At 39.6% G+C, this 23,959-nt stretch overlaps 1 protein-coding gene across 1 annotated transcript in view; it reads left to right on the forward strand.

Annotated features, from left to right (window-relative positions):
- LOC121960545 (cadherin-12-like) overlaps positions 1-23,594 on the forward strand; it is a 72,545-nt gene extending 48,951 nt beyond the window's left edge. Inside the window, exons 6-11 of the mRNA XM_042510309.1 lie at positions 1,279-1,532; positions 8,428-8,564; positions 12,100-12,221; positions 17,618-17,735; positions 19,313-19,564; positions 22,971-23,594. Of these exons, the coding sequence (XP_042366243.1) occupies positions 1,279-1,532; positions 8,428-8,564; positions 12,100-12,221; positions 17,618-17,735; positions 19,313-19,564; positions 22,971-23,482 (1,395 nt within the window). The 3' untranslated portion in view covers positions 23,483-23,594. The remainder of the gene's footprint in view (positions 1-1,278; positions 1,533-8,427; positions 8,565-12,099; positions 12,222-17,617; positions 17,736-19,312; positions 19,565-22,970) is intronic.
- Positions 23,595-23,959: the final 365 nt, after the last annotated feature.

Genomic DNA, 23,959 nt, shown 5'->3' on the forward strand with positions numbered 1-23,959 from the left:
TGTGTTGAACAGTGGTTGTGTGACATAAGGGTTCAGATGGAAAAATATTTTTTTGAAATTGTCTTCAACATATATGATTTTAGGCAATATAATGGAAGCATTGGTATAAAGTCAGAGTAGATTATCCTGTCGGGTTTGGAGAAGTGGTGCATCACAAGAGCATAACCTAAGGCTCTTGTAGAGGAGGTTTGCAATGAGAAAAAGGAAATGGTCTTATCTAGAGACAGTGTCTGGTTTGTCGGTTCTGAACTACTCGAAACATAGCTGCAATGTAGACAAGGAAATGTAAATGTAAATGGAGATATAAACAGCTCAATCAAAGGAAACAATGATTCTTATTTTCTGGCGACTATACACTAAAGAAATCATATGTATTATTGTATTATATTCTAGTTATGCCAATGTATGCCCTCTGAATCCCACACACTGGGCCTTTAACAGTTCATAAGTGTTTGTCATGCTCATGTAGAGAGAATGGGCGAGAAGCAAATGTGTTGGCACATTTGTGTCTGAGGGCATTTTAGAATCAGTTGGCCAGTTTTTATTTATTTATTTAATTTTTTAAGCTCACTTTCTTGGACAATGCACTCTTGTTTCTTCTTTATTTACATTGCATTGTATATTTTCTTATTATGCACATAAACTTTCACAAAGTGCTTCCCTTTGTTAATAATAAATGTTAACTATTTTCCAGTACATTTTAAACAAATTTTGATTTAAACAATAATGGAGACAAAATTGTGTATTTCAATAAGTGGTGGGCACATGTCTCCAGTGTGATTAACACTTACTGTCTCACACAAACTGCAGTATGCACCACCCTACTTTTGACTGTCATTTGAGCTGTCATTTAAACAAAAATATGTGTAATCATCTCTTGTGATATCATACCTGTGTGTTTACTTGTTTAGTTTTTGCTTTTCAGACGGTGAGAAAGACACTATTTGCATGTGTTCTGAGTGACAACATAAACATTGGACATCACCCAAATACTGAAATGTATTGGATATGAGGAGGCTGATGTTGACATCTGATAACAGTTACTCATCCTTGAAAATGCTACACTAACAAAAATATACTGAGGGCAAACTTGCTGTCAACACTGCTGCTCATATGCAGGTTTTTCTTCAAGTACCCTTAGCTTGTATAAATTCTACAGAGTAAGTAAATCACAGTGGCAATGCTGACTCATGCAAAACTGTGACACAATTAGGATTTCAATATAAACTGTAGTTGTGGGAGTTACTTTTACTGTGCTCTTTTCTGTTTTTGTTGTAGCCCTTTGACTATGAAAGCAAGAAGGCGTACACCTTTAAGGTAGATGCCTCCAATGCTCATCTGGACCCACGATTCCAAAGCTTTGGGGCCTTCAAAGACACAGCAACGGTGAAGATTAACGTTTTGGATGTGGATGAGCCCCCGGTGTTCAATAAGCCCTCCTATGTGATGGATGTGTATGAGGACACACCCGCAGGCACCATCATTGGAGCGGTGACGGCGCAGGATTTAGATGCCAGCAGTAGCCCAGTCAGGTAAAGTTAAACTGTCGAAAACAATACACACTTTAAAATAACATTTTAGTACATTGTATTGCATTTATATAGAAATGCATTTATCAAAGTGATCAAATTGGCTGAAAAATTCACATGACAATATCAAACTGACACTTTGTCAACCGCTTTGCTCAACTTGGGCTCCATTTGCAAACATTTATTTAATGTTATTTCAGACAAAAAAAATCTATGTAAAGATATAGCGGATTAATGCGTCCTAAACAGCGAATTAAGTCACATTACTTCTCTGTCTGTTGTAATCCAAGCTTCTCTGTTTTTTTTGTGGTAGATGGTCCGGCTGTGTTAGTGTTGAGTGTTGTATGCATGTAAGTCTCGTGTGTGCATCCCACTGCCTAGCTAGTTTGCTCTGCACTGCTCTCATACAGCGATGATTCTATGATGCCTCTGTTATTTGATTCTCTGTCAAAATTCAAAGAAAGCATTGAAGAACGGACACAGTGCCATCCCTATAGTGCAATCTCTGTATTAAAAGGGCTTTAGATATGCTCTGAATATCATAAACTCCTTTAAGGGGACATCAGAGTGCACAAAGGGCAGTGCGGGGTTTATTTTTTAATATCTTGAAGTTCTTTTGGTTGAAAATACATATTTTCATTTGCTGAAAGGTAGATAACAGTTAAGATAAAGATAAAGAAAGAATTTCAGTTTGACCCACAGTTTGAAGAGGTGTCATGTATTTTTATATCATTCACAAAGAGTGGATATAACTCTCGAGTAAATACTCATAATGAAAGAAGTGGGCTTGGATCTGACTGCACATCTTCATCTCAAGAGGCTTTACTATTGAACCAAATATCCCTCGTTACTCCCGTGAGGATAAAAGAACTAAAGGAGAGAAAAGTACTGTGATACTGCAGCGGGTGATTGAAGGTTTAAGAGCTCTAATCCATTCGTCAATGTCTCCGGTCCTCCATTCATCAATGTCATCATGGCTTTAATCTTGAGAGTATTGTCAGCTTTACTCATCAGAGGACTAATCAATCTATGTAGAACATTTGACATTGTCATGTAAACTTCTACTGGCATCATCTCTTGGCAGCTCAGGACGTGTTGGGGAAGTTTATGCAATGAGGACAATATTTAACTGTATTAGTGCATTTGCGTATCTGAACCTGATATATGCACACCTAAAATTAAAGTGATATCTGAGCTGTCTTTTTATGGGTGCAGGTATTACCTGACTTAATGTGATAATCACTGATTAAACTATATTGAACTTCTATTCATCATCCACCAAATTATTCCATGTCACTGCAATGTACAGGAATGATTCAAAGATGATATTTTGCCCTGTTAACAGTGGTGGCTCTTCCTATAGGTGACACTTGCGGCTGCTAAAGACACAACCCAGTGGGGTCCCCACCCACCCCCATTTTTAACATAAACAACATAAGGAAAAGTATGTGGGAATCATAAGAGTATCCAGGGTGCAGTACCAAAATAAATAGATAATAAATAAATAAATAAATAAATAAATAAAAATGATTAAAAAAAGATGAAAATTTCAAATTTACACAAACTGTATTCTCTTTGTGTTTTGTTTTTGTATTTTTGTTTTTTGTAATAAATACAATAAACAGAGAATATTAAAAATAATAATGACAATAACAACGATATTAATAATAATACATTTAGAATGTATATCATTTTCTTTTGTTGGGGTGTTGCAGGGGGAGCTTTCAGAGGGCGCCAAATTTGCTAGATCCGGCACTGCATTGTCTTTTCAGCTGATTCAGTATGTTATATAGGTGGAAAGAAATAGCAATTTTGGAGCCCATTGGTGAATAAAATGCATCTGACTGGTGGTTAAGCTCAGGGCACCAGACGAGAAACTGAAGAAGGGAAATAAAGAGCTAAAGTCAAGAGGGAGATTAAATAAAACATGTTTTATAAGGTAAAACTTGCTGTTGAGCTCTTCAGCAAAAATGTTTCTTGACAGTTTGTGTTATTATCTATGCTATGGGCTAACTAGCATCTAAATGGTCACCTGGTTTTCAGTTTCTGGTAGGCTGTCAGTTTGGCGTGCTCATGTGCACATGGTGACTTTCCGTTGTTTTGTCGCCACTAGCTCTGGGATGTAAGTTTGGTGTCTCTGGGCCTTAAGGAGAACAATGTTTACAAATTTAGCTTTTGCCAACAGATAACTTATAAGAACAGCCTCAATTCAGCTGACATCCTTAAAACTGCAGCTCTTTAAGCTAAAAAGTCAATTTCAAAGGGAATTATCCTGTCACCTCTTAACCAGTCATGCAATTTTTATGTATTGTTACATCTTCCTGTTGAGTTCACAGTTCCACCTGTTCTAATGAGTATAAGTATTTTAACAAATGTGTCTTTTGACAGTTTTAAGAAAACATGTATATATACTGGGTAGGTTATCCCCCGAGACTCTGAATATTCAAGAAACAGCTATTGCCTTGCAGATTATATAATTGGCTGTCATTTTGAAAAACTTTTTCCTCTAACAGAGTGTCCAACTGCTTCCACACAGTTGGATGCAGTTCTCTGAAGCTACTGTAAGATGGGATATTTTTTTGTGGAGATTTATCTTGTCGATGGCGATGATTAACATAACTTAATTAATGGTAATTATGTATATTCTACAGTTGTCCTTTTTTTGCATAACACTATGCACACTGCTAGTGTTAGTTTTGCTGGAAAGTGAGGCGGATGTATTATGTTTTTATGAGAGTTCATTTGTACAACTTCCATAATTAAAACAGACCAAGTCTCACAGAGGAAGCTTTCATTTTTTTACCCATATTTTGAATTTGCTTTACCACAGTACTTACTGAATGCTAAATTTGAACATAAAACATTGAAAACATTGTTCAGAAACAATTAATACAATCTTAATTGAACATGACAGCTAATAAGCATAAAAGCAGTAGTTTGGTATATCAGTAAAGCTTCACAAAAACAAAGAAACATGAATATTTATGCACACTTGTTTTTTTGTTGTTGTTTTAATTTATACATTAAAATTTTTCTTGCGGTTTGATTGTTTTTCATTTAACTCAAACATTAATTCCGATCAAACAAAATTCATAGCTTGACAAAATGTCCCCAGGGTCTTAAGCAATTTTACAAGGCACTGTACTGTAGAGCACTGTCTCTCCTCGGTAATTATCAGGTGGGATATTCAAACATCACTGCTCAGTTTTATAGATCTGACATGCCTGCTTTTCTGATTTATACTCAAGGCAAGCCCTTTTCTTTCTCAATCTTTCTGTCTGTCTATACACCCACTACGGCACAAATACACTCACAAAACTTGAGTGGTAGATAACAATAGACTGTCATTGGCAAAGACAAGAGGAGTGCTTTCTTAAAAATGCATGAGAACCCCTTTGTTTTTAAACTGTATTACAGGAACTACTTTTGCTCAGGCATATTGCTTTTGTAGTAATGGTTCTTCGAAGATGTATCGCTCAAGCGTAACACAGAACGCAGAAATACCTGTTGCATGGATAGAAGTTGTTTTATTATGAATTTTTTATCCCGGAGTAAACAAAGAAATGGAAGAAGTAGAAATTTGTACAACAAAAAGCTTATGCCCTCTATTCTGTCGATCTCCACTCTGTCTCCAGCACTTTAAATATTCATCAATACCACAGCTGACATTGTTCATTTGTGAGCCTTCAGAGAGCAGCCTTGCATTCTTCACTTCAAAACAATAGAGCCAATGACCCATCATGCATAGGGAATCATGCTTTTAGACTTTCGTCTCAACTGATTCTGCTATTTAGCAGTATAGAGCGGCCTTATCTCTGGCTGGGGAAACAAAAGGGCATCATGAATACTGCATTGTTGGCCGATTCTTAAGAGCTTCCTCAAGTTTGAATGAGTTTTAAAGACTGAACTTTTGCCCCCCTTAAAATGGTGGTGCCACAAATCACACTGATGAGCCATTTTGGACATGGGCTCTAAAGGGTTGACTGCAGCAAAACTGTAAACTCTAAAAATCAATAGCTGTGGAATTGTGCCTTTACTTTTTATGCCTCCGCAAGGGCGAAAGCTGGGGCCGGAGGCATTATGATTTCAGGTTCCTGGTCCGTCCATCCCATTCTCATGAATGCGATATCTCAAGAATGCCCTGAATAAATTTCCTCAAATTTGGCACAAACGTCAATTTGGACTCAACGATGAACTGATTAGATTTTGGTGGTCAAAGGTCAAGGTCACTGGGACCTCACATTTCATGAGCACGATATCTCAGGAATGCCTTGAGGGAAATTCATTAGATTTTGCACAAACATCCTCTTGGATCTGCCCATTCTCATTCCCAGGTCATCATATAGTGACACCCTGTCACACCCTTTGGTGTGTGAGACAAATGCCAAAGGCACTCTTTGGTGTCCTCATGAGATGCATTGGGCTTTAAACTAATTCCAATGTAAACCAATCTGCAGCAATATTTGGCTCTTCAAACAAGTGACAAGGTATAAGAGTGAGAAAGTTCTTGGGAGTAGTGATGGATGGGTCATTCAGAAGTATCCTGGGTTAAACCAAAAGTTCTGCTGTTTTGACCTAACATTAAATAACTAATCTCCATCTGTCACGTAATGGTGTCAGTCTCTCATCACACGACATATTTACGTCCCGTCATGCATATTTTAACCCAAAACATGATGTATTTTTTCGAAACCTAACCAAGTAGTTTGTTGACTTAGCCTAACAGCAATCATTGGACAACTTCAATAACTTGTTCCAATTAGTTCTACTCAGGAAACAACTGTGCGGCACTGAGATGCCAAAGGGGGCCGTCGGCGTTAGTATTAAACACTGATTGCACAAACGAAGCGTCAGTATCTGATGACCTGGAATGAGACCATATTGCTTGGACTCAATGATGAACTGTATAGAAAATGATAGTCAAAGGTCATTGGGACCTCACAAAACATGTTTTTGGCCAGAACTCAAGAATTCATACGCTAATTATGACTTTCATACAAATGTCTAATAGGATAAAATGATGACATTTTATATCTAAAAGATGAAAGGTCAACTTCACTGTGACATCATAATGTTCTGCAAAAAAGATTTTTTGGCCATTATTTAATGTCAGCACTCAGGAAAAGAAGGGAAGAAATTTGGTCGGAGACTGAATTGTTGAAATTAATCTTGGATATCCGTGATTGTATAGGTCTTCTGTGCTGCTGTGTTGAAGATGTGTGTGAAGCACCAAAAATTAGAATTTGAAGCATTGTCAGTTGGCGACATGAGTTTGGCCAGATATTGATGCAAACTGCAACTTGAGTGGTTGGTGGAGACATACATCTGCGAGGCAGTATTTCTAGTTCTTAATTCACCTTGTGTATTTTGTGTAATCTTCTCTGGACTGAATTAACATTACAGCAGTTCAAAGTGGGAGATAACGCTGTAATTAATTTTCATATCTGCAGTTCTCACTACTGAGTTGAGCTTAAGTAGACTCTTTAGATCTATGATTTCTTTCTCTCTTTCACAGCTGATGATAAGCTCTATTCTCCTTAAAGATATCTTACAGATTGAACCAATTACAAGTGAAACATTTTTGATGTTTTCCATCTTACATAAATCAAAAAAAAAAAAGTCTGAAACATTTTTGCATTTTTTACTTTAACGGAGTGCAGTGGTTTGGTTTGGTTTGGTTTTCTTGCTCAAGGAAATTTCAAACATTCATACTCTGTGATTTAATCTGTAACACTCTGGCTATGAGGTGGTCAATCTGTCTAACCGCTGGGCCACACTGACAGTGAAACGCATGCCTCAGCAGCAGCTTGACTCCAGTAACACCATCCCGAAAAAAGGGTTTTTGCCCCGAGGAAACATTGTGAACCACTGGTCTTTTGAACTCTTGATGGGAGTTTGGCTGTAATATTTATCAAAAAGACAAACACTAAACTATTTGGACGCGTTCGTGTTCACTTCAAGGCTACGCGCCACACAGAGTTAAAGAGAGGACGTGGACAAATCAAAATTGAAACAGATAATTTGAAGGAACCAAAGCTTGTGAAAAAAAAATCAACTGAAATAGATTTGTTACCATTCAGCAAAAGACTTGGGGGTTTGAATGTACGCTAGGCTTCTTTCTATTAATGACTCAAGTCCAGTTTGAGGCTCTATGGTGTAAAAAAAAACAAGAATTTTAATGAGAAATACCCTTTTAAGATCAAATAGCTTGCCATGAGAAAGAAAAGTCAGAATGGTGGCACAGAAAGGCTGTCCTTCATGTGGAAAGTCCAGGCTCAAGCCCATGAGAAATTAAGCATCTGTTCTGTGGAAGTGCCCACAAGCAAGGCACAGAACCCCCAACCTCTGACCCACTTGCGATGTGGATTAAAAGATAGCGACATCTTTTTTATTTTCCTGTGGGAACTCCACTGACGATCGCAAAATTATTAATGAAAAATAGCCTTTAAAGATCAAATAGCATGGCATGATGAATGGTGCTGTCAGTGGCATGGCGTCAGATCTCTTTTGTTTTTCATAGTTTGCATTCAGAGCCAGACCAAAGTTCCCAGAGAGGATGTTGTACCCTCTGTTCTCTCACACCAAAACCAACATTTTATGCCTCTGTTGTGCATCGGCTGGGTGAGATTGATACGGTTTCAACGGTGCCGAAAATTCATTCCAAAGAAAACCGTTTGCTCAGCATGGCCAAAGTACATATGCCCCATTATAAGATTGGAATGTATGTGCGATCCTCAGCACATTTTCTGGAAATGACCATTCAGAATGAGTAATGAAGGCTACGCCAACATTATATTACACCTAACTCATATACATGAGCCCGGAGGGGAAATCACTGTAGTTTAATTCTCTGGTTTATGCTGCAAATGGATGCCATTAAACAAACATTTTCTTTCAGGTATTCCATTGACTGGAAGAGTGACTTGGACAGCTACTTTGACATTGATCCAGTGGAGGGAACGATTTCCACAAATGAACTCTTGGACAGAGAGAGCATCGCCCAGCACAATATCTCCATCGTGGCGACCAAACTTAGTAAGTATGACAACGAGATCGATTGTGATTCATGCAAGTGTCGTCGTCCTTCCCCCGCCATAATCTGTGTGAAGGATTTAACACACTTTTACTCAAGTCAATACTCAATCCCATTTTGCAGGAAAGGTTTATAGGTGACTATAAACCATGATGGCTCTCCCGGAGGGATGTATCTTCGGGACATTGTCTTCTCCAGCATACCCTCCCTCAGCTCTGTTTTCATTTTTAACTGTCTATTTTTAAGGCGTTTGATGACACTGGCATTGGAAGGGAGCGTTTCTTGCCAGAGTCAACTTTTACTTACACTGCAGTAAAAATTGGAACCGCCTTGAGTTTTTACAGCAAGCAGATGCGTCCACGTCACGGCACGTTGTGAAAAAGGGCGGCGAGCTAATGCAGAGCTGTAGCTTTAAGACATGTCATCAAGCTAATTATGTTTTTATGAAGGAAGTGGAGCAAATTTCCGGATAAATAAGCAAATCCATCGTCATCAAGTCATCAAATCTGCTAAGAACCGTCAAAGTCATTATCCCAGAGGCAAGCTGGTGCTCAATCAAAATTACACACGCTGTATATTCATTAGGACAGACTGTGAAATATGGGCTGTTAAAACTCGAGCCATTGTCGCCTTGGAAACTGATATTACTCATTTCCCCTCAAGGTCATGGCAGTGACATGCTAATTCTGTTTTCAATGCGTGTGTGTGTGTTTCTTTGTGCGGCTTTTGTGCATAAATGTCAAGGAATTGGAGGATGAGGTACTGAAAGGATATGAGGTGGCGAGAGTTGAAGGCAGATGGGGGTTTTGCGGTGCAAGGACACGTCTGATCGATCATACCCGGCGCAGGAATCAAGCAGGATTTCTGTGCATCTTGCCTTCGCCCACATGTTTCACCCCTTTCTTATCATCTTACCCCAACTCAGCCTCTGATCCAGGCCTCTGTCCTCTCTAGTTCCCCTCTAGAGGGTATTTTCACCATGAGAGAAGAGAGCAAAATTCACATCCAAAGCCAGTGTTAAAAAAATGATGGCTGAACTGGTGCAGCAGGGATAGAGATAAACCCAGCACTCCTGAGTCGGTGTCCCAACTTGTGAGTTCAGATCTGTTTTTGACCTTGAGCGAGATTTGGCAGAACTTTGTGTTCTGAGTATTGGTTAGCTGTTACGGCTCCTCGGAGAGGCATTCTATTATCATCGCTGGGATGTTGTCTGTCTGTATTTTCGGCTTTTAAAACCATGAAGAAAAGCAATAAATTCTGAAGCAAGATACCTTCAGAACTCACTGTAATAATGTGTTGTATGAGGGGGGAGGTCATACACGGATAAAAAAGCAGCATCGGTTGGCCCTGCACAGCAGTTTTCAATAAATGGTAAATTGTTACAGACCTCTGTACTTGACCCGTTTCTGCGTCGACTGTGTGTCCTTGCTGCTAATGCCTTTAAACATTTATCCACCCACATTATTTACTCCTCTATTATAATAACTCTGAGGAAAATATCCGAGAGTATGAGTTGTCGGCTGACATTTTCCCCTGAATAAAGCTACCTTTACGCTGCAATGATTAGTACAACACCTGAGTTGGAGACTCTTCATTTCAAAAAGCCCTCCGAGATTTGTCCGGTCATTGCCAGACACTGCAGTCATGCAGCAAAATGAGAGCAGTCTCTGCGCCTCTCCTGAGACACGGCACACAGCAGAAGTCGTGCTAAATAAGAGCCAGGGTTAGATTAACGGTTTGCTTTTTGGCATTTAAGCCCACTGGCAATTTTAAGAAGTCAAAGAGAGGGGAAGATCTATTAAACGCAATAATAACCTTGGCAGGAGGCGATGAGGAAGCACTCTTTCTATCTGTTTACAGCACTTGAGTGTACTTTCACACTTAGGATGGAGTTTGTATTACGAGTTTGCTCACTTGTTCTGTCCACAGTTGCACTTTTGAGGAATCTTTCTGTCTCTTTTTTGTAGCACATTTTATAGATTTGTGGTTGATTGCTTGCTTGCCCGCTTGATTGGGTTTTTATTAAAATGAGCCTAATCAAAAAAGTAATATCCAGTAGAAAAGCAGCATAAAGCAGGCAACTTTATGGCTCACCAATCAAGCATTCTGTTGCAATACAGGATTCTGTTTCAATAAAAATAAATAGAGCATTTGTTATTGGGGCTGAAATGCTGACACTAGTCAGATTTGGATATAATCATTATACCATTGCTCCATCTAGTGGGCTGAAAGATATATCACTCATGACACCCTGAAAGGCAGTCAACAGTTATGGAGATGAGTTTGAGATGAAATGAGGGTGAAACTCTTATATCCAGAAGCCTGGGACTTTATATATATATATATATATATATATAATTTTTTTTTTTTTTTTATAGATTTCATTGATCTGGAAGATTTGAAGTCGTTCAAACTTTTTAGAGGCCAAAGAATCCAGGACCCCGATGACAGAAAAGATCAGTATTTTTGCCGGCTGAGCATCAATGTTAGTAGTTCAGTCAGTGCAAAGCAGCAAATCCCATGCTCTGTGTCATTTTTACCTCGGTGGGAAGATTGCTTTTTCCATCAAGGTCAGAGACGGGTTACTAACTGAGCTGTGGCTGCGTCTCCAATCCCCTTGAGACGACTCTACAGATCCCCCTCCTCCTCCTGAATTCTTCTAAACCACCCACCTACACACAAACCTGCGCACCTACGCACACAAACAAGTGCACACTAAGCCCCCCCACTGCACAGCAAAGCCTATTCCCACATCAAATCCATAAAGTTTACCTTACTTGGGCTTTCGCACAAAAAAGAACATTTCCCCGTTGTGCCCCTGCAGTGAGGAAACATTGTAACAAACAACACCGGATTCAAGTTAGGCCCTCTCAAGGGGGCTTTCAGACTATAATTAATATGGGCTGCACATCTTATGGCTAAAACCCATAACAGAACATGAGGGGGAGAAAAAAAAAGCTTGTAAAGAAAATACCCTCTCCATAGAGCCATATTCCATAATGTGAGGCATGCTTTATTTGTAGGCAGCGCATGGGATGCATTTACTGTGTTTTTATTTAATTCTCCTTTACATCGTCAATCAAAAGGCGCCATAAAAACAGCAATTTATGCGTCAACATGTTCAAGACACATCAAAGGTTTTCTATAGCAGATGGGTTTAACCAGAGCGACTTACAGTGAGCGAGCAGTTAGGCGGTTTAGCATCTGCTCAAGGACACACTGACTGGACACTCGTGCATGACAGCCTCTTTCACCACTTGGCCATCCTATTGTATCATTGATGAACCTTTTCATGTGATGGTAATACTTAAGACATCCACATGATGTCAGTGCTGTGAAAAATAAACCTCCTATGTTGCATTTCTTTATGCACTCATTTTGCTTAACCATAAAAAAAAGAGCAAAATGGCTTTATTTTTCTTTTTCTTTTTCAAAGAATTAGGAAAGACGGTAATGAGCAATGACAAGAAATTACACAAAAATTAGCAAAGGGTTTCAAAGGATTAAAATGTGTGTATCTTGTGTTTTTCTCCCCAGATAGTCCAGTTCTGACCAGCCGGGTGGCCGTCACCGTCCATGTGTTGGACATCAACGAGTTCCCACCTGAACTAGCGAGTCCTTATGAGACCTTTGTGTGTGAGAATGCCAAAGTGGGACAGGTAATTTCACATTTACTCTCCTCCCTGCCTCTTTTTGTGCACATGTAATGCGCTTATGGCAATTAACACAGCAAATTTTCCACTGTTAAGATGTGTTGATCATTCAGCGAGTTGACAACTGTTGATTTGAGTTTTGTTTGTCCGCCCATAAAGCTGAGGCTCCAAGGTGGTTGTTGAAAACTATCCAAGAGTGTTAAATTGAATCTGAAAGGTGTGGATTTATATAAACGCTGGCAAGGAGTCAATGTTTACACTAAGGCAGAAATAAAACACTGATCTGGCAGTGGGTGGAGATAAAATTTAGTGGTATTTTTCTGCTTTTCGAAGCACCATATTGCTGTAGTAAAATACACACATTTAGCTCTCACTTTGATACCTAGCGGTTGATTTCCATTGTTTTACTCAAGGTCACTTGAATAAAAACCCTTTTATTTCCAGGGAGTTTGCCGAGGAGCCTTTAGCACACAGTGTGAATCTAAATCTTGAACTGATTGTGTCGTAGAGTTCGATTCAGCAGGAGAAGCAATCATAAAGCACACCGGTGCTTTGCATATCAGCAACCCGGAGTACATTTCAGATGATATATTTGAGATGCGGCGGAGAATTTGCCCGTGCGCATTGTAAACCACCTGTGCCTGTAAATTAGCCCATTAACCAGCATCTATATGCAGTTAGCGTTTGGAGGGAACAGCTTCTTTGGCAGTCTATCAAATTGCTGTAGACTCCTCATCACATTGAGGATGTTTTGCTGGTCCTCAGGCCTGTTGCAATCAAAACAACGGCTGTGCCCTGCATTTGAAGGCATCACTGTCTTCCTACCATGAAGTTGGCTCAGATTTTTGTCATGTTTGCAGCCTTTTAGATGGAGTTAAAGAACTTAGAAATGGGTATTGAGGCCAGTTTGATGCTGGATTTAAAAAAAAAAAAAAAATCAGATCCCAAATGCAAAAATAACTATTAAGCATTTTCTGAAAGGCCTTTATGCTGCTTTTCTTTCAATCAGCTGCGACTGCAATGGGATCCAACATGAGTGCACAATTTTCTGCCAAAATTACCGTAAGAAAAGTACAAGCAGAAGATAAAACAAGTCAAACAGGTCAAATGTGTAGAATTTGTGGGGAACTATTAGTGGGAAGGACCAAAGAAAGAAAGAAGAATGACTTTAAAACTTGTTCACCCAACAGACTTTCATGTGTGAATGTGTAGTCCTATTAGTACTCTCAGGTACTTAATAGTCCTGCTTGGATTCTATTGTGTGAGTTTAAAAGTTTTTTGTCTGCGTATTTGTTTGTTTGTTTTGTTGTATATATAGTTTTAATATACTTGGCATGTAAATGTTGTGAATGAAGTTTCTTTATATTGCATGATTTTTTAAGCCCCTTTTTTTAGACCCAGTTTGAGCCCAAAACTGAAGATCTGGTGTTGTGGGTGGTCAGGTGGACTTTTTTTTGAGAATAAGAAGAGGAATTATCAGTTTTGTCTGCCTGTGCTATTGTGTGTAAGGGCAACACAAAAAATCGTTTGAAAAAATTAATTACCCTAACCTAACCCTAAAAGCATCGCCTCCTCTTCTCTTTCTTACTCCCTTACTTTAATCCTCTCTTTCCTCACCTACTCTTCCCCCTCTCTCCTCCTTTGCCCTCTGTTGCAGAATATACACTTTCCTCCCCCGTGTTTCCACAGCATGATTCCACCAGGTGTTGCACACAGCTGGTTGATGATAAAGAATTTCAGTTCCTCTCTTGTAAAGATCCATCACATGTCTCCTTAGAAGATAACTGCACTCACACTGCTGAAAAAACATACAAACCGCTTGTTTTGGAGCGTCTCACGCTGTGCCACAACCTCTCGTGAAGAATAATCTGTAACCAGGACAGAGCCAATCAGGAGAGGACTATTTTCATGTAAATGTGTGGGAAGAGTGGCCTAAGACCTTCAACCGGAGATTTGCAAATAACTATGGCAAAGCAACACAGCAGAATGTTTCCTGATTTTATTATTTACTGTGCTCAGAGTCCTGACTGGCCAGCTGGTCAAGTGTGAAATGAGAAAGAGCGACCACAAAGGAAACATAAAACAGGAATATTTACTACTGTGGAGTTCTACGCATTAGATATACTAAGGACAGCTGGGGCTATTATGTGTTCCTCGCTCTTCAATACATTTCCTTTCACAGGCTTTTTATAATGCCACATTGAAATGCTAACCCATCGAATCAGTTTGTTATGCCGGAATAATTACATTTACATTTACAGCATTTAGCTAGCACTCTTATCTGGCTTAATTTACAATGCAGCAGAGTGCAAAAGCAGAATATCCTTTAAGGCATTTAACATATACAATGGCACCCAGTAATAAGCAGTTACAGCAGCCACAGTTCCACTTATGATCGAGAAGAGGTGGGAAGCACTTTTGAGTCCAAGAAAAGTGGCATTACTTACACGACAGATAATAATTAATAATGCAATTAGGAAATAAAACAATCCTCATGGCTTTTAAAGGCTAATGCTAAATACTGATGATAGAATTGAATTTCCTCTTAAGGGATTATTAAACTATTTCTTCTTTTTCTTCTGCTTTAGCTCCGAGGCTGGAGAGTGTCATATGCAACACATATTTTCATATGGATGGCACTCAAAGAATCATGAGACTGAAATGTCTCTAAGCAATTGTGGCAGTTAGGAAAAAAGAGCAAATCTAAGCTGTATTGTTTTTAATGAGTGTTATTGTGAGATTTTTTTGTAGCTTTGTAGCTTTTTGTAGCTGTAGTATGTATTTTTGAATTTAGAATGAAATGTTTTAAAAATAAAATGTGCAAGCTTTTACAACAAAGTAAAGATTTGCTGCTCTTATATTTCTCCTGTTATTGTTAATTAAATACATTTGGGTTTATGGAATATCATCCAGACTCAATACAACCCTTTGTTTTTTCTACATTTTATTGTATTTTTTTATTGAAATTAAAAAAGGAAACTGCAGCTTTCTGTTGTTGCGATTTGACTACTCTTCCACTGGGACACCCCACAAAACAAGCAATTTGAAGACATCACTTTATGATATGTATCTTGATTGACATTAACCATTATTTCTGACATAACTGAGTTACTGACATAAAGACTGATAGATCTAATGCAAGTGAAAGTGATTTTTAGTTGCAGCTTTAAATTTATTCATCACCAAGCTAATTTGGTTGCTATAAATCAATAGTGTGAAGTGTACAGCTGCTGCGGGGAATACAAGTGAGCGCTCATCACACCTGGTGTCAGGTTAACTTCTCTGGAGGGAGATTTAATTCAAATACGGTGAGGGGAAAGTGAGGTGAAGCAACACAGTTGGGGTGAAGTAACAGGCAGGGAAGGCCGACTGGTGGCTCTTGCACGTGGGGGATACGGGGCCGAGGCATCAGGTCGGATGCAGGTCAAGCCCAGCGAGCGGGGGAGAGCAGACTGGTAGCACAGCTGGGCCGAGCAGGACTCGCTTTCAGACAAAGCTTTGAGACGTTTGGGGAAAAGAAGAAAGTAAAAGGCGTCAGCAGTCTGCTACAGAGGCGGCTGAATCAGCAGTCTGTGTCTATCGGGGTGGAAAAGTTAGTGTTAGTTTGGCTGGATGTTGTTTCAGTAAACATTTTTACACATTTCACATAAGTCATCCAGTTTGTTGAAGTGCTGTAGTTTGTATGCGTAGGTGTTGAATTAATCAGATTGTGTTCTGTGTTATTGCGTGTTATTTTGGGAAGCCCGCTGGAGTTGGCCCTGTGCTCTGAGAAGATGCACTGTACTATAAGAATATAAAACAACCAGTTCCCGTTCATGACCCTTGAACAAGCTTCAGCAGTTTTGAATTAACTTAATCCATCACACTATGTGTTGAGGTGATGTAGAATTTTTTTTAACAAGTTATCAATCAAGTGCTCAGTGACTGAATCCAAAACTACAGAGAGAACCACTCACGGGCTTGTTTCAGTGCTGACAGGTCTGACACGCAGTCAGTTCAGGACTAGTTGACACTTGTGTTCAAAGTTGAATAATTTCACATTTTCTGCCAGAACAATTTGACCGGTAGGAGTTTTATTTTCCATTAAAAAGGAACATTTGACATGGAAACACAAAACAAAACCTTCCAGCTGGAGAAATTCACAGACAGGTTTCTGTCAAAATAAAGATGAAAGGGTTACCAGTCTACAACCAATCAGTAAGACCTCCAGAATTTTTTCGTAGGGATGGCCAGATTGGGAGACTGAATATCTTAGGGTGACATGACTGAATTTCAGGACTTTACAATGTTACAGTCAGTGTGGGAGTTGAGGAATCACATATCCCAGTTAACTGTAGCAGTATGAGTCCATGCACAGCAGATAATTAATAACATTTACATTTTAAACAATTTTTTTAATGTGTTAGGTGTCTGTATATCTTTATGTGTTAGGTCATTCATTGTTCTTCATTAAAAAGACAAATACACAGCTTCTCTTTGAAGGGCTGCGTTGATGGTCAGGAACAAAACATTTGCTGCTTACATGCACTCTCAAGTTCAGATGAGGCTTGCAGGTACTCAGAGAGCATGTTTTTCATTACGGTATTTTGAGATGAGAGTTCAAGGGACCCCTCTGAAAATGGCCATGCCAGTTGTTCCCTTGCCATTTTTTTTTTTATTTAAGTTTGGAATGTTATTAACCATGACATAGTTGGTACTGTAAAAGTAAAAATGTTTCAATTCTGTAGCAGATTTTTATTTTTATTCACTGTACAGGGGAGACAGGAGTTCACAACATGGGTGATGAATTCTCTCTGAAGATCAACACTCAAAACAAGGTTTTGCACTATTACATGAAGGCTAGCCTAAAACAATGTGGGCCGACAAAGGTGAAGAGAGCTCAGGAGACCCTGGACAGCCTAACTATCAGTACAGTCTGATTCAGTTTAATATTTTCAGCACCTCTGCTATTGTAATATCTGTTTCCATTGGGTGTTTCTGGTTAATTTAATCCACATGTGAGTTCAACGCAGCCTCACAGTGACTGTCTGTGTAATTAGCCCAAACAATTACACAAAGGGATCTTATTCAGTGAACAGGAAGGGCGATAATACATAAAAATTAAAAGTAAAACTTGTAGGAAAAATGTTTTTTATTACTAATGCATCCTTGAGATTGTCAAGTTTTACAAGGTACTACTACTTTTGCACCACTTTGGAAGGTGCAAAAGCCTCTTATGTAAATAATGAGGGTTTTTGCTAGGGAGGGCTATCATTAGTGCTATCCCTAATGCTACCATATTGCATTAGGGTGCAAACAATGTATCACATACAGTTAGAGACACTATAAAAGTAAAAACAAAAAGTAAAAGCAGAATCATTTTAATAATCAAAGAACATGATATTTATTTTCTTTTTAAACAGGTGATTCAGACCTTCAGCGCAAAAGACCAGGATCTACCATCTGCTGGTCAACAGTTCTCCTTCAAATCACCAAAGGAAGACTTGAAAAACAAGAATTTCACCATCCGGGACTTTGGAAGTGAGTGCTCCAGTGTTTTGACAACACCTCTGCACTGAGAATTTATTCTTTTCACATAGAAAAATTACAATTTAACATTATAAATGGGGAGGAAATTATGCCTGGAATCAATTACACTTTCTCAGAAAGAAAGCAGATGGTAAATTAATTAGATTTTATGAAATAAAACAACAAACGGTTTTCAAAAACTTGTAAATTATATTAAAAGTGGCCTTGATAGTAATAAAAATGTAAACTTTTAGTATGTTAATAATTTCAATTTAATTTGGGGGCAAATAAGCCAATTCATGGAGCTATATTGAATGCATTTTAATATTTAATATACGTTTGTTGCTCAAATCCCACAAGATTGGCATGCTATAAATAACTTAATCACATGCAGTCAGACGTTGTCTTATGATAAGGGCACATATGACACTCTGCAGCGTGCACTGGCCGAGTCCTTTGAAGTCTAACCAGAAAGACGGGTAATGAAAAGTGGGACATGGCAGGATGAGGCCGGGGAAAACGAATGCATTCACCACCCTTGACAAGCCCAGGTCCGAACCTCTGATCCAGTTTTTACCTTTTGGACACACTGCCTTGCAGTTTCCTGACTGCCAGAGGCCCCTACAAGCACACTCTCCAGATAGAGAGTGAGATCTGATAGGCAGGGACAGGGAACGCAAACACCACGGGCACTGTGGACAGGTTAGGCAAGAGTGGGAGCGAGAGAGCACAAACAAAATCGCAGTTGTGCACAACATGCAAGGTGTGCTAAAATGCCTGACCTCCTGTCAACAAGAAGTGCCAAGCTTCGTCAGAGGAACAAACCTCTCTTGACAGGGGTCAGACAGTCTAGCTGTAGCAGACAGAACCAGGCAGGTCCAACCTGACACGTTCCCTCTCCCTCGTATATGTTGTCGATCTCTATTCCTCTCGCCATCCTCGCACCTCTGGCTGTCTTTCTGAGCTGTTCCCTTTGTGTGTGTGTTTTTTTTTTTTTTTTGCTTTTTTTTTTAGCTTTTTATCTATTATCTCTCATTGCTAATCTGCCGTTTCTCTGGAGTGATGCTGCCTGCACGCAGAGATAACAAAATAACAACAGATCCCAATAGTTCTCACGGCGCAGGTAGACAGAAAACGCTTTGCGGTGTTTCAGGGAATGATGTACTGGGTGTGGTTCGGCTCTATCAGCTTTTAAAAGAAAGCGGTGCAAAATGGTGAGAGCTTTGATAAGACAACTCTTTGATACGTTGCAGTTTCTCATCACATTCAGTGAGGCACATGTGGAGAGGATCTGATAACAGGCATAAAGAGTTATCAGACATCGAAAAGTTTTATCTCTCTCATACCTGGACCTCAGGACTTGTAATGTAGCTCAGAGGATTGTCTGATTGATGTGGGGGTGGAAGATTTTCTTTTGCTCTGGTCATCAAACTGTGTAACCTGCGTAGATCAAGCAAGAAGCACTTGCTGCTCTACTTCAGGCCTCTGCATGCAAATTTTGAAGATTAATTTAATCTTAGACCACATACCCTTTCAAAAAAAAAAAATCACCATTTTAAAATTTTGATTTTTTTCCCCCTTTCCTTTAGACAACACTGCTGGAATTGTGACAAAGCGAAGCGGCTTCAGAAGGCGCTTGCAGGAGATCTACCTCCTTCCCGTGGTGATTGACGATAATGGCTACCCTCCTAAGAGCAGCACCGGCACCCTGACCATTCGTGTATGTGGCTGCGAGTCAGATGGGTCCCTGCTAACTTGCAGCGCAGAGGCCATCTTTCTCCCCGTGGGTCTCAGCACAGGAGCTCTGATCGCTATCCTTCTATGTATCATCATCCTTTTAGGTGAGACCTGTTGTCTTCTGGCTTGTAAACACGTTTTGTTTTAGGAAAGTGTCATTGATAATCATGAAGGAAACAAGGAGCCATATATCTATTGTTTAGTGATACAGCCTTAATCGTTGAGGAGGAAATTTATGAGCAATAACTCCCACATGAAGTTTCGATAGTACTTTGTCCAAACCAACAAATCTGCAGTGACTCAGCAAACAGATTTTATGATATAGACTGACACGTCTGCTGTGTTTATACCTTTAAAATATTCCTGGCGCAGTTTTTAAGTATTGATTGGCTTGTGATATCAAGTTCAAGGAATACTTCAATCCCCAAACGATCATTTTTATATCAGTTTTTCATCCTGTGTTATGTTGAATTTGTGGAGAAAAAGTAGTTTTTCCCTCACATAACTTCACATTAAATGAAGAATAAAAAGAATTCTTGATTAATTGTAGAGAAAAAAGGGTCTACATTAAAAAAACAGCAAAACGAGTGACGAATGGGAAAATAACTTGATACTTAAGTACAGTTGACATGAGATTCTTTAAGACCTTTACTGAAGTCATATTCTAATACTTTTACTTCTACCAAAGTAATTTTCTGGTTGGATATCTGTACTTTTACTCAAGTATGGCTTTTAGGTATTTCATTCACCACAGTGTTTATAATGTTTAGTTCGGACTCAGCAAAGTCACAAAATAACAAACGAACTACAGATTGAGGCAGCAGTTTCTCCGCTCAGCAGAGTTATATTAATGTTTTTGTCAATGGAGTCTTTGAAGAGAGCATAGATAACATTTGCATTTATTTCAGTTTCCCATCATAAAGGGATGTCTGTGTGAGAAGTACTGAGCATACAGCTGTAAAAATGAGACTTGGATTATACTGCATTAATGTGAGTAGTTTTAAACTGTTAAACGCCGACCCCTTTTACTTCAATTCATCGCAAATTTTTTCTGGTCTTTGGATACTCTGTTCTCTGGAGACATGGGGGGGGGGGCATATCTATTCAATTTTTTTTTGCCATTTTGGACGACACCTGAATCCAAACCTGCTTAGCTGACCGTCAGACTTGATCTGGCATCTCTACAGGAGTGTCCGCAGTTAATTATAGAACGCATATGAATTTGGTCATTCAATGAGACGTTCAAGATTGGAGGGAGGGACGCTTGGCTCTATAAACTAAATCCAATCTTGCGGCCCTGTGGCTGCTTCCCAGGCTACAGCTTTTACATTCCCCACAAGGTCATGGTTGTAAAACTCCTCCTTAATTCTCTGATATTAATGTCCAAACTCATCTACATAGCAGGGAGGAAGTAAATGTAGGTTTATGGGATCATTTTCTGAATTATGAATGTGGGATGGTCGGTTGTTAAAGAAGTTCCTATTTTACAGTGGAAGTCAAGGGTAGCCATGACCTTTGAATTGAGCTGTATTTACTTTATTCTATCTCTCTCAAATATATGACCAAGCACAGAATCCACTGTTAACCTCAAGCTATGCCCCGTCATAAATCCTTTTCACTACCTCCATGAATGTATTCTTGTGAAATATCAGCTCGAATGTCATTGTTTTAATACGTCAGGAACATAAAAGCACACATTCGATTGTAGCGGGGTGTTGTGGAGCTGTGTCGGTGTGTTCACTTCATCCAAGAGGAATGTCTTCAAAGCTCCAAGTCGACTCTCCCTCAAGGCTGAGGCTGACGCCAAACTGTCATGCTGTCCCTGAGAAGGAAAGTGGCAGAGAAAATCAGAACTCACACTGAGAACATTTTCATAGAGCCACTTAGTTCCTGTGCAGGATTTGTCAGGATGACCCAGTTGTCCTGTGAGAAGAAATGATGAGGTAAATTAAATAGACCAGCAAAGAGACTTTCATCTGCATTGCTGTTTCTCCCAAACTGATGTGGACTGGCTGCACCCGGTAACAAGCCGCGTTCAACCAGTGTGTCCCACAGTAACTGACTGTTGTTGAAGTCTGCTTTGGTGCCACTGGGGGGAGCTGGCACACTGTACACAGGTAGATAAAAATCAGTTGGGAGTGACGGGAGGCAGAGAGGAAGTGAGATATAGCAAAGATAAAAAGAAGAGACCTACTTAATTTTTTTTTTTCTAGTCTGAATGTATTTATTGGACTCTTTCACGTGAATTATTCCGGTTTTATCCTGGCCATTGCTCTTATGCCGAGATGCAACTGTATATTAAAAACCCAAAGGAAAAACACATATTTTACTGCGTCTTTCACTGCAGAGACAGAGATAGGGACACAGAGGGAGACAGATTGCAGTGACATGAGAAAGAGAGAGAAGGAAATGTATTGTGTTGAAAATCACACAGTGGCACTACAGTGTCTAAAATGTGCACAGCCTCATTCGACCTCTGGTTGCATGCTTTAACAGTACACTGTGTATTTTGCGTATATTCTCAGCGGTGCAGTTTTACCAAACAGTGCTTACACTTCTTGTGCAATCTTTGATAAGTATGTAATGCTGCCAGTACACATTATTTGCTTTGAGCAACAAAGCAATTCAATTCCCAGAGGGCATTGGTTTGCAGGCCAAGCTGAGCCAAATTTGGGTAAAAACTGTGATTTAGATGTCCCAGTTACTTACAACCAATTCCAATGGGAATTCATTTACTGTATCTCAGTGTCAAGCAGGATTTGACAACGTAATTTAAATCCTGCTGAAATATACTGCAGGTTACATGTAAACCAGTTGTCTGCAGAGTCCACAGCTATGGTAGCAGCTCTGTGAGGCTGCACTTAGGTGTCGTTTGAGCTTCGGGTCAACATCATAGCACTGAGAGGCTCACAATTGCAACATCCTGGTTTTTATGTTCACTGTCTTAGTCTGTAAGCATGCTAACATTAGCTAATCAGCCACCAAACACAGGTGTTTTAATCTGAAACATGATTTTTCTCTAACCATTGGCAAGTAAGTAAGTAAGTAATAACTCAACTCAAAACATAGATACAGGTTAGACGGTGCCTGTTACACCAACTAGTAAAGCACTAAAAACCACTACAAATGCATATTTAATGAGGGATAACATTCAAAATGACTGGGCCTGTCGGGGGATTGCCACAGTCATAAGGATATGTCTTTGGGGGAACTTGAATGTTTGTACCTTATTTCATGGCATTACATTAAAAAGTTGTTGAGATATTTTAGTCTGAATTAAAGCGGTAGACCAACAGAATGATAGATCAGCTTTGCCAATCCTAGAGCAAAATAACTTTTGATCTCTTCAAAAACATCAACCAAATTTAGCCCAGCTTTAACCTACATACCTTAATTCATACCTTGAAATATAATCCTTTTTTCCTGACAGGAAATGTGTTTAAGGCTCAGTGATGTGGGTGTGTCAGCAATGGATTAACATGCTATTCGCTCTGTCTCTCCTTCCCACAGTTATTGTGGTTCTCTACGTGGGCTTGAGGCGGCAGAAGAAAAAGGAAACCCTCATGTCATCCAAAGAGGATATCCGGGATAATGTGATCCACTATGACGATGAAGGAGGGGGGGAGGAGGACACGCACGCATTTGACATGGGGACGCTTCGCAATCCAAAGGTTGTCAAAGAGAACCTGTTTCGCAGGGACGTCAAACCTGAGATGAAGAGAGGTCCCAAGCCACCTGTCTCTCAGGATAGCGCCGACATCCGAGATTTCATCAACCAGCGTCTGAAAGAACACGACACGGACAACTCTGCACCACCCTACGACTCCCTGGCCACGTACGCTTACGAGGGTGACGGCTCTGTGGCTGAGTCGCTCAGCTCCATTGAGTCCCTCGCCATAGACCTCGAGGAGGACTATGATTACCTCAACGACTGGGGGCCCCGCTTTAAGACACTGGCAGGGATATTTGGGGAACAGTCAGAAACCCAATCGGACTCAACCACCACGGAGAACACACATTGATGTTATTCACAGACTCGAAAAAGCAAATATGTAACAATGTTCTTTTGGTTGGCGACACACAATGTTTTATCATTGTTTTCCTCCCATGTTATCTGTTTTCATCTTTTTCCAGGTCACTGTTTTCTATTTTATGTGGTACTTTACCATGCTTAGTCCCAAAATTGTAAAAAGAAAAAAAAAAAGAGGGAACATATGGTAACATGATTAGATGAGCCAAGAAGCCATTCAATTATCTTTTGATTGAATGTTCTTGTCTTACATTTTGTTTCCTCTTTGGGAATACGCATACACACGGAAATGTTGTCATTTCCTAGAACATCCTTAAAAGTGCCTCAATATAATTATTCTTTCACTTGCTATTTCATGCCACATGACAGTGTTGTTCCTTAGAACCCCATAGGTTAGCTGGATTCAGTCGGCTTACCGTGCTCGGACTAGCTGAAGCATCTACTGAGACCAATGTCAACTCTGTGGGGA

The sequence above is a fragment of the Plectropomus leopardus genome, chromosome 21 (genome assembly GCF_008729295.1).
Source record: "Plectropomus leopardus isolate mb chromosome 21, YSFRI_Pleo_2.0, whole genome shotgun sequence".
NCBI classification, from domain to species: Eukaryota; Metazoa; Chordata; class Actinopteri; order Perciformes; family Serranidae; genus Plectropomus; species Plectropomus leopardus.